The sequence below is a fragment of the Nicotiana sylvestris genome, chromosome 3, assembly GCF_000393655.2.
Source record: "Nicotiana sylvestris chromosome 3, ASM39365v2, whole genome shotgun sequence".
NCBI lineage: Eukaryota > Viridiplantae > Streptophyta > Magnoliopsida > Solanales > Solanaceae > Nicotiana > Nicotiana sylvestris.
In genome coordinates this window covers 57,413,200-57,424,968 of record NC_091059.1, presented here as the reverse complement: position 1 = coordinate 57,424,968, position 11,769 = coordinate 57,413,200, and the positions used below count along the sequence as shown (strand labels likewise).

Sequence of the window (11,769 nt, the reverse complement as noted above, 5' to 3'; positions counted from 1 at the left end):
ACTTAGACAATGGATAATCAATAGATAACTATTGTGTTTAACTTTTACATTTTTAAAGCTTCAAATTGGGAGTTCCTAAAGTTTGGAAGACTAGAAATTACCTCAAAAATGATCATATTCAAGAAGCTTTGGATAATATGGATATCCAAATTATCCGCCGGTTAACCCATTACCCGTTTTCGACCTGCCCATATCCGCCCGACCCACCCGTTTGCCACCCCTAGCTATAGTACACGTTAATAAATCAACCCTCAAGTGTTCCCTAATACAACAACTATGCTACATATAGATTGATGAGGGATCAATCGTAAAATTGTGGTCTGTTATTTTTTGGAGCAAACAAAGGGGAATATCCCAAAACCCAAACACCCCCGTATATAAGTTTATTCAAAAGTGAGGAAGATGCAGCTCCTTCAGCTATTTCCTACTGCTGGTAGCCTTAGCCTTTTTAAAGTTGTCTAGTTCTTCAATGAGCTTCCTCTCCTCACCACTCACCCGTTTCGGAATCTCAACTTGCACTCTCACCAGCTGGTCGCCCCTCATGTTAGGTTTGTTCAGAAGAGGCACACCTTTTTTTGCCATTACCAGTGTTGTGCCTGGCTGGGTACCAGATGGAATCTTTAGATCAACCATTCCATCTACCGTGGGCACCTTCATTGTTGTCCCCAAAATTGCATCAATATAAGAAACTTTGCAAGTGTAGAGAATATTGGTGTCATCTCGCTTTAATACAGGATCTGGGAGAACCTCTAGTGTAACAAAAAGATCGCCTGGGGGTCCACAACTCCTTCCTGCATTACCTTCAGACCGAACCCTTAGCCGGCTACCTGAATCTACACCAGGGGGGATTTTTAAGCTAATATGCTTCGATTTCCTCACACGTCCATCCCCACTACATGTGTTGCAAGGAGTAGATATCTCTCCAGTCCCACCGCAAGCAGAACATGTCATCACCTGCTGGAAGACACCCAGTGGAGTCCTTGCTGAGGAGACAACCTGCCCTTGCCCACCACAAGTATTACAAGTTGATGGTTTAGTCCCTGGTTTTGCACCTGATCCATCACAGGTACCACAGCTTTCAAGCCTACCAATTTCAATCTCTTTCTCAACCCCAAATACAGCTTCTTTGAAATTCAAAACCAAATTATAGACCTGATCTTCGCCTTCAGTTGCGTTGTTCCGTGAACCTCTTCCTCCCATACCCATGCCACCCATGCCATCGAATAATGATTCAAACAAATCGAAGGGATTGCTAAAATCCTATCAATGAGCAACAAGTAGTCAGAAATCTATGCATAGCATATACAACAGCTTGTCACTTGTTTGATAAAGATGGAAACTTACCCCCATGCCCATGCCAGAACCTTTAAGTCCAGCCTCCCCATACCTATCATAGATGGAACGTTTCTCATAATCCGACAAAACCTATTGCAGAACATTCAGCCAGCATAAGTACTTCGAGTATGTCTTTTATATGAAAACTAAATGGTGCTTTCAGTTTCATCAAGTAGGGAGAAAGGACAGCATTAAAAATAAAAAAAAAATAAAAAAGAAAGAAAAAAAGAAAAAAATCTACCTCATAGGCATTACTAATCTCTTTGAATTTCTGTTCAGCTCCAGGTTCTCTGAAAAACAGGAAAGCAAGGGTGTTCATGAGAATCTCATATACTAATAAAACTAATGAACACTTATATAACAAGATATAACTTAAGCTTATAAGATTCAATTATTGACACTTAAACAGCTATCAAAATCCTCCCATTCATAGTTTCATAGAAAATATACATCTGATTATGACTTTTGAATTTTCCTGTGTCCCCATCTATCCTGAATGTTTCTAATAAAATTCAGCAAGTAAAGGTTGGAAGTTTTCATTTGCTAGGATCCTTTACATTAGTCACATATCAAATAAAATATAAATCGATATAAGATCAGGTGATATGCGTTCTATAAACCCATGTAGCAGTTCATCTTATACCCCAGTAATTCCTGATACAGCTCCCTCTAGTATCCAAACATTTACTTCCATTTTCTCATCTTTTTTCTACCCTTTTTTAAACTTGAAATAATACAAACAGTATAGATTCTACACAAGTAACAACAGGTAAAACTAAAATCTGAAGTACTTAATCATCCGGTCTTGAGAAGTAAACATAATTGCTCAAAGTATCACTGAACTAAAGACAACTAAGCTTTTTCTTTCTTTCTCAATAAGCAGCTAGAGAACAACTAAACTAGATACATAGTATTCAATATCATCTTCCAGCAACAAGACCAAAATAAACGGCAAAGTATCTTAGAGTTCGAGAAATACTTACTTGTTCACATCAGGATGGCAACTCCTTGCAAGTTTTCGATAAGCTAAACAAGAAAAATTAAATAATCAGCAACTCAACACAAATTTTCAACACTTCTCATTTTATTAACACAGAATGAATTGTGATTTATAATTAGTGAGGTTTTAAGTGATAGCCAATCTTCATGGACAACTAAACCAGCAAATTGTAGTAGATAGGCCACATCCAAGGATATTAACATAATTGCTCGTCTATCTTCATGCAAAGGAAGCAATAAAAGGAATTGAAGTTGCTCATGGTGAAGCAAAGTAAATAGGAAATGGCCTGTTCAGGGGTGGTAGAACTACTACCAAGCCAAGCCAAACCAATGGGGAAAGAAAAAAATTGATATTGACGAACAAATTAAGAAACATTTATTAAGTATAGAGGATAGGGCTACCATCACTAATGCTCAAATTTTTATGTTTTTCTTTTTCTTTTTCTTTTTCTGTACATTAAAATTTACTCACTCTTTCAGAAAAGGTCAAAAAGCAAACCTTCCCCCAGAATGTACCAAAACTGGGAGCAGTTATGGAAAATAAACTTGCATTTGTTTTTTTTTCTTGTGTCACAGATTTACCATACTGACAGCTTTCTGAAAAATGTAATTTTTTTTTAAATTAAAAAAAAAACAACAGAATCATTAGTATTTTGTCTAATGTTCATAGAGAAAGTTCAGCAAAGCAGGTTCTTCTGCTTGTCCTTCTTCTGCTTGACGCCAACACCCCTGTTCAATTGCGCTCATTGAAGCAGTTGTGGGAAAACATAAACATGGATTTGAGTTTTCTCGTGTTACAAATTCGTCAAACAGAGAACAGCTCTCTGAAATTTTTTCCACAAAGGACAGAATCATTAATGTTTAACTATGTCCAGAGAGAAAGTTCAACAAGGCACTAAAAGCAGGTTCTTCTGCTTGTCCGTCCTTCTTCTTACACTCCTTAGTCAATCAATATCCCTGTACAATTGTGATCCACTTCTGATTCACCCATCAGTTATTCCGGGGATCAAAACCAGTGCCTTCATCTTTGTTTACTGTCTTTGTAAAAATCGCATATTAAAAGTAGTATGGAAAATTAAGTGGAAAATAGATTTTTTATAAACATGTTTTAACATAACTGCGAAAGATCCATCCAACTCCAATCTCCTCTGAACTCTTTGTGTTTTATGTTAAAACTCCCCATTGTTCTCATAGTTTTTGCATCAGAGACTACTCAAGTTCCCCTACCTATCAAGCAAAGAAAAAAGGAGACTACTCAAGTTCCTATTCGGTTAATAATACAAATTCTCCACTTACATGTCATCCAAAGTAATCATCACTTAAAGCTCAATAAGGTCAAAGTCTTTTGTTATTATTTCAAGGTGAAATTTAAAATTTTAACAATTTTTTTACCCAAAAAAAAAGAGAGATAGCTTCGAGAGGGAAGGTTTTGAAATCCATTCAAGAAGATAAAAGTACCTTTAAAGGAACAAGATAATCACATTACACATTCATATAACAAGTATCTAATGTTCCCCATCAGCTTCAAATTCAGTAAATTATGCACCACTACTCATGAGCAGAGTGTTGGCCAGTTAAGAACTCACACGTTACAATGAAAGTAGCGGAAATGAGGATGCTTAGATGGATGTGCGGGCATACTAGGCATGATAAGATTAGGAACGAAGATATACAGGACAAGGTGGGAGTTGCCTCCATGGAGGACAAGATGCAGGAAGCGAGGTTGAGATAGTTCGGACATGTGAAGAGTGATAAGAATGGATCTTGCACCTAACTCAAACCCAAAAGCTAGCTTATGAGGTGAGGATTGCCTAAGACCATATAAGGAGACCAAGGCACACAATACCCACCAATGTAGGACACAACTCAACACCCCCCCCCCAACTCAGGCTTGCAAACTGGAGCGTGGACAATATAAATGGGGGTCCAACATCGGTAACAATAAATTGGGATGGACCTGCTTCTAATACCATGATAAGAGTGGACTTTGAGCCTAACTCTACCCCAAAAGCTAGCTTATGAGGTGAGGATTGCCCAAAACCATATAAGGAGACGAAGACACCCATTACCCACCAATGTGGGACACAACTCAACAAAGAGGAAGAGCACAAATACCCCAGTGAAGAGGTGCGTGAAGTTGGCAGTGATAGGTCTAAGGAGAGGTAGAGGTAGACCGAGGAAGAATTGGGGAAAGGTGATTAGACATGACATGATAAATCTTTGATCCTAGATAGGAGAGCATGGAGGTCGAAGCTTAGGGTAGAAGGTTAGTAGGTAGTATAGTGATTTCTCTCTTTTCTGGAGGAAAGCATGGTACTAGTTTAGAGCACCTTATTTGCTCATTATTATTATTATTATATTATTATTATTCAATTTTATTACTACTATTGTTTCTTTTACCTTCGTTATCTTAAATATTTTTGTTGTCAATATTTTTTAAGTATTTTCATCTTAACTTTTTTTACTCTTATAGTTCTCAAACCTGTTTTGAAAATACTTCTCTTGAGCAAGGGTCTATCCAAAACAACCTCTCTACCTCGCACAAGATAGATGTAAGATCTACGTACACGGTACACCCCACCCTCCCCAGACCCCACTTGTGGGATCAAACTGGGTATGTTGTTATTTTTGTTGTTGTTATTCATGAGCTTACACTCTCGACAAATAAAGAGAATGGCAAAGATGGGTCTTTGTGCATTTCACCTAGAATGAATCTCGACTTGGAAATCAAAAGCATAAAATATAAATAAGAACAAAAGGCTTTACCCACCACTTTTTATCTCTGATTTGCTTGCATTTCTAGACACACCTAGGACATCATAGTAATCCTGCAAAACATGTAAATGTTTCACTATCCATATGCATTTAAAATGACGACCAGAAGTAAATTTTGGGCCTATTATGACAGTAAAGTCCATTACAGAAAAATAGAATCACATATTATCTTACTCTATCTGCCCTAACAATGAAACGAGCCCCTCTCCGGTGGCATTGATTCTTGTGCAACACTGGGCTGTAAAGTCCACGCAGGGATTCTTGACAAAAAAGTGTGGAACTTGGTGACGCCAATGCCCTTGTCTTGCTTGAGGAACTGCATCAACAATAAAAGGGTTTGTAAGTGTGCGCATGCCATGGGTATGCTGAGTAGGTAATACAAGAGCTATCCCTCGGAGCAAAAAACATGACAGTATTGGAAACTTCTTTAAGAGAAAAAGCATAAGATATTAAGAAATAAATAAACAACCCACCATTAAACAAGAAGTAGCACTTCAAATATTCAACTATCCCCTCATGTCACAAACCTATACTAGCAAGTTATACACAAACAATTTAAAGACCACATACCAAAGTACATACTTATATGCATATAAAGAAATCACTTCTTCAACACATGATGCTTCATGTCATAATCTGAGAGCAACTCTATGTGCATCTCTGTCCAATGAATGTGCAAGAAATCGACATATTACTGTTTATTTTGTGTATTATTCTTTGGATTGAATTGGATACCCGTTTCCTTTGCTTTTGGTACCCAAATTGTAGATGACAAAGAAATGGACCAGGACCTACGTCAACCTCAAAAGCTAGCTCATGAGGCAAGGATTGCCCAAAACCATAAAAAGAGACCAATTTCCCGTCCTCACACCGATGTTGGAACTCAACATCCCCTCCACGATCAGGCCTGGACATTTGGAGCGTGAATAATGCAAGATGGGAGCCCAACATCGGGTAAACAATGAATTGGGAACTCGCTCTAATACCATGATACAGAAATAGATATTGTGCCTAACTCAACCCTAAGGCTAGCTCATGAGATGAGAATTGCCAAGATCATACAAAAAGACCAATTTCCCATCCCAACACAGATGTGGGAACTCGGTATGAGAGAAATAGCACAGGAAAAATATTATTAATATGCGTATGAACTATTGATCATATGTACGGAGCTTGTTAGAGATGTAACTAATATGATAACCATTTGAGAGACTTGGTGAAAATATTTGCAAGTTGATTATTTGATTTACAAACTTTGTAACAATATCTCTTAAGAATATCTTTTCTCGACGAAGTGATAGTCAACTTTAATGTATTCAGTCCTCTCACGGAACATCGAATTTGATGCAATATTAAGGGCAGTTTGATTATCACACATGTTCCATCTGACTGATTTTTTCAAATTTCAATTCTTTAAGTAACTTTTGGTCCAAACTATCTCACAAGTTGTCATAACCATTGCTTGGTATTCTACTTCTGCACTAGATAGAGCAATCACATTCTATTTCTTGCTCTTCAAAGACACTAAATTACCACCTATTAAAACACAATATCTAGACTTGAGCGTCTATCTTAAGGTGATCCTGCCCAATCATCATCTGTGCATCCAACAATCTGCTCATGGCCTCAATCCTCGAGCAGTAGTCCTTTGCCTGTAGATGATTTTATATACCAAAGAATTTAGACAGTTGTATCCAAATGACTAGAGGGAGAGTCCATAAGCTGACTTACAACACTCAGATGAAAGAAAATGTCAATTTTGTTCACCACGAGTGTAAGAACTAGAAACATCTTCTATCATTGCTCTTGTTGTTTTTCGATACTAGCAGAACTGGTATCAACTTCTCAAATTCTTCCATGACTGCCTATACCTTTCCCAAGTAAGTAGATATATCTAATTCCTGCTTCTTAAGTTTGTCATCCAAGATATCACATCATAAAAAGAGATATGTCATTAGTGTTTTGGTGTGCGCAGGCTGGGCAGACACCACGGTTATAAATAAAAAAAAAGATGTTATCAGTGCATAAAGAGCGAGTCTTTTCCAAAACTGAATAACATTTCTGAAATGGATGAAACAAGGGCATCAACTCAAAATCAATAGAGAGCCACAGGAGACTACACAATTGAGCATCAACTTGCTACAAATTTAGCATCAACCTTCTCCCATTGTGTTTAGATATTTTCATCTCACTCACTATCCTTTTTTGGTTAAGTGATCTTGAACAACTTGATCAATGCACCACAACCCAAATCAAGGAAGTCCAAGTTAGATAGTTTGAACTTCCCATTAAGGGTTTAGAAGTAATCATAAAACTTGAATTCCAACTCTCATACATTTGGAACTAAAAGCGCCAAATCCGAAAGACATGATTGGATGAAAGTTGTTCTAAGCAAATATTCACAAGGCTGCTAAAAAGTGGCTGCAGAGTTGTATGAACTGTTGTTGCACGACAAATGACTTAAAAATAAATCTCAAGACTGTATATTGTTCAGGAGATACCACATCAAATGGAAAGACCAAAGAAGCTGCCGAAATCAGAGATAAGTTGTTGAAGTGAAAATATGACCAGATCAGTGATTGTCGAAACTGCTTGAAATGGGTAGGTTTAGGTTGGAATCACTAGGCGTATCTCAAGAACCAAGGATCAGAGGTTGAAATCGTTGAAAAATTCGTCATACGCTTGGCGCGTTGATTTGACGCACTGCCGGAGAGACTATTGTTGCCGGCACATAAGGCCGTGAAAAGGGTCAGGAGCCGAAGGGGATAACTGGCTTTGCTCGCCGGAGCTTCCCGCACCTCGTGGTAGTATTGATTTTCGCAAAACACAGATAGAAACTGGTATTGATGCGGACAACCACATAGGTCACCGAAAATTAAAAGGTGACTGCAATTTTATTTCCAGAAGACGATGGTATTTTTGCAGTCATCTTCTCTCATCAATGCTCTGAAACCACGTGAGAAATAGCACAGAAAAATATTTTAAGATGCGTCTCAACTATCGTCTTACACTGAGCCCTATTTATACTTATACTTACATAGTACATACTACATATCTTCCAATGTGGGACACTAAATATAACAATATATACATGAACTATCTAACATGTATTATAATATATTATTTGGCATATTAAAACCTCCAGACTACATTTTCACATATTGCACCTACCCCTTATAGGACGAAACAATCCCCACAAAAGGGGGTTGCATACAGCTTGCTAATCACGTCCAGCTTCATCTCCGCAAGTAAATCTTATCGGAACATTCAGCCTCCTCATATTTTCATTTAGGTTGCAATAATATTAGTTGTAAATTTTTATTACCTGATATCATACAGATTACACTTGAAAATTTTAATCCCAACTGTAATGTTGAACCTTGTTTTAACGTAATGTCAGGATACAAGCATATGAAATTGCCCTCACAATCCTATTTATTGTAATATTCACAATCCTATCACCAAAATTCTCAGGGGTCATCTGGTTTGCAACTGGTAAGTGAGGATAATACTATTATAATGCCAAAATTCAATGGCATTATAATAGTATTATCCTCACTTACCTAGTTGCAAACCAGATGACCCCTGTAAGCGATGGACATCAATAATGTTCCAAAAAGAGCATGAAAGACCAACTAAGTAATACCTTTTTAACCCCCCCCCCCCGGGGGGCAGCTTTCATTTTTAACGCAACCTGTTATTAAAGATTGCATCTTTTTGTGGAGAAATGATGTTCTAGTTTCATATTTGATTATGCTGTTGGAGGCCAACATCGGTTCAATAGCTAGTCAAAGTGTTCAGAACTTACATGGAAGTCTGCTTTTTCTTCTTTTTTTCTTTTCTGTTTTGAACACTAACATAGGTATGCCAAGGATGAGAGAAAATATCCAGCAAGCGTCTAAATCCATGATGCGAACACTACCAAACACACTGCAAATGAATGACTTCACAACCTATGCAGATTTTGAGATGTCAAAAAGGTTATATTACTAAACTGTGGAGCATAAAATGAAGATGCATATACAGATGAAGTTCAGTTGCCACAGCAGGCTCACCAAAATGGAGATGCTGAAAATTTACTAGTAACCGATAATTTTGTTAGAAACTGAGGTTGACCTCTCCATGTACTTCCACACGGTACGATTGCCATTCAATATACTGCAAGTACATGAAGAAATATGAGCTATGAAATTATTGTAGACTTAATTTCAAATGAACAGAACACTGTGAAATATCCACAAAATTCAATATTACTAGAGCTTAGTAAATGAAAACAATTGGTAAACAAAGAAAAGGCTAATACAGAGAGGGTGCCTTTGGTATGAAAATTTGGGGTCAATATATATTATACAAGGTGCAAGATAAAGCATTAAGATAGTGTTTTGACAATATATTTGAGAATTATTACCAGTTGACAATGAAGTCTAAGTAACATCTATGGAATAAGAGCTGAGATATTTTCAAAGGAATATTCTTGCATTCATAAGAGAAGAAATTCATCTTCCTCCTTCTGGCGAAGAAAATATTTTCTACAATTTAAGGTAAACCAAACACCATAAAACATGAAAAACACCTTAAATGTTGATTAAAGCAAGTGATATGGGTGTAATAGTTAAGAGTACTTATAAACTTAAATGACTTCTGCCCATAAACCAGGAAATCATTTGGACAATTAAAGAGAAATATTATCTCGAAAACATTTTCCACTATAAATAAAAAAAATTACTCTCTCTATGTCCGGGCTATACGGATGAAGGGAAGCAATAACGGAATCTCAAACTCGTAAGATTGAAGCAATTGAAAATCGACGGAAAACCTGGAAATGAATCTGGAGCAAGTTTTCTTCGGAAGTTGAGTAATATGAGGTGCGGAGGCACGGAGCTACGCGGCGACGCTGAGCAGAGGTCGGAAACGGAAGGAAGAACTCTGCAGGTCTCAGTAGAGAGCAAAGATGAGGCTTTAATGCGAAACATAAAGGCCCTTCCACAACACTACTTATTATATATGTTTATATATTTTCTGAGGTAAAATGGCGCAAAGGAATTAGGGAAAAGGTTACGTAGGCATTTAAATTTTATTCGATTTAAGTCCGTGAAATTAGATTATAATTTAAACTCAAAATATATTAGCCTAAATAAATATTATCGTCTAATATAATTGAATTAATTATATAAGTCCAATACATATGGATTAAATAAATAAGTCCAGAGTCATTTGGCTAGCCCATTTAATTGGGCTAAAGTGACGATCCCACTTTAATAAATCCAAGATATCATTTTCCTAGAGGCCCATTTTGGTGTCATATGACGTGGTACCCCAAGTCAAGCGGAAGAGCCAATAACGTCATGCCACATTGTATTGGGAAAAAACTGAGTCTGAATATTGAAGATGACGTGTCATGACACGTGGACTGGTCAAAAGGTCAAAACGCAATAAATAGCCAAGAGTCACGGGCGACAACAGATAGGGGGAAAAGAAAGCAACATAGGTGTGGACCGTTACTAAAGTAGGTACGAGTCTCGTACCTATTCGAGTCGTTTAAAGATCAGAGATCAGAAGAAGTTGAAGATACGAATCTGATGACGTAAAAGAATTTAAATACAGCATTAAATGTCAAATACGTTAGAGAATCTGAACTAAATAGAAATGATTGTGTAACATTTCTTTTAAATATCATTTATTGCTCATAATTGTCTCATTAAGACAAAGACATTATATCTTCTCCTAGAATCAACTATAAAAGGGGAGAGACTCAACATCTGTAAGGACATGAAATACTATTGAGATCTTACTGAAATACAAAACTATTTACTGTTTTACCTTCATTCACAAAAATATTTTATTTTTGTCTCCTGATTATTAGTAACCCGAATTTCTTTTTAGCTTTGACCAAAGACTCAGATTTTTTTTGGTTAAACAAATTGGTTCCGTTACCGGGAATCTGATAATCTTTTCTTTTAAGCTACATCTTGTCCATTGTTATCACCATGTCAAACAACAACACCAACAATAACAATGAAAACACTTTGGGAAACCCTGAAAATCAAATCCAATAAAATCAAGGAGATTTACATAACATTGAAGTGGTTCCCTCCCCTCAAAATTCACCACGTCAATCTCGTGAAGGCACTCCTGAATCTCGTGCTGATCAACAAGAACAATCTGAACACTTTGAAGGTGGTACAAATGAAGCTTTACAAAAGCTAATTGATGCACAGGTCGGCAAAGCTCTTCAGGCTCTAGTTAGTCGATTGCCTGATGCACCACCCACACCAACTCCTAATAATAATACATTGGAGAATCCCCGTTCTGGTCTTGTTAATTTTGGAAATGGAGGAATCACCAGTGAACCACAGGAAGGGGAACTAGGTAATTCAAATAGTTCCTATTTGCAAAATTTAGTACTAACCTTGCAGAAACAGATTAAGGAACAAAATGAACGTATTGAGCAAATCCCTGGAGTTTCGCATGTAATAAAAGGAGTTGACATGGACAAATACTCATAACAACCTTGGAAGCCAAGTGTTGCTCCCTTTCCAATTCCGAAAAAGTTCAAAATGCCTGACATCCCGAAATATGATGGTACTACAGACCCACGTGACCACGTGACTGCATTTACAACAGGCGTAAAAGGCAACGACTTGACCAAACAAGAAATTG

At 37.2% G+C, this 11,769-nt stretch overlaps 1 protein-coding gene across 1 annotated transcript in view; it reads right to left on the bottom strand.

The window, feature by feature from the left end:
* Positions 1-240: 240 nt before the first annotated feature.
* Positions 241-11,769, bottom strand: part of LOC104228194 (chaperone protein dnaJ A7A, chloroplastic-like) — a 29,424-nt gene continuing 17,895 nt past the window's right edge. The window contains exons 3-9 of the mRNA XM_070169153.1: positions 8,918-9,027; positions 5,284-5,425; positions 5,105-5,162; positions 2,319-2,361; positions 1,577-1,625; positions 1,345-1,425; positions 241-1,260 (exon numbers count right to left, since the gene is read on the bottom strand). Coding sequence (XP_070025254.1) covers positions 418-1,260; positions 1,345-1,425; positions 1,577-1,625; positions 2,319-2,361; positions 5,105-5,162; positions 5,284-5,425; positions 8,918-9,027 — 1,326 coding nt within the window. The 3' untranslated portion in view covers positions 241-417. The remainder of the gene's footprint in view (positions 1,261-1,344; positions 1,426-1,576; positions 1,626-2,318; positions 2,362-5,104; positions 5,163-5,283; positions 5,426-8,917; positions 9,028-11,769) is intronic.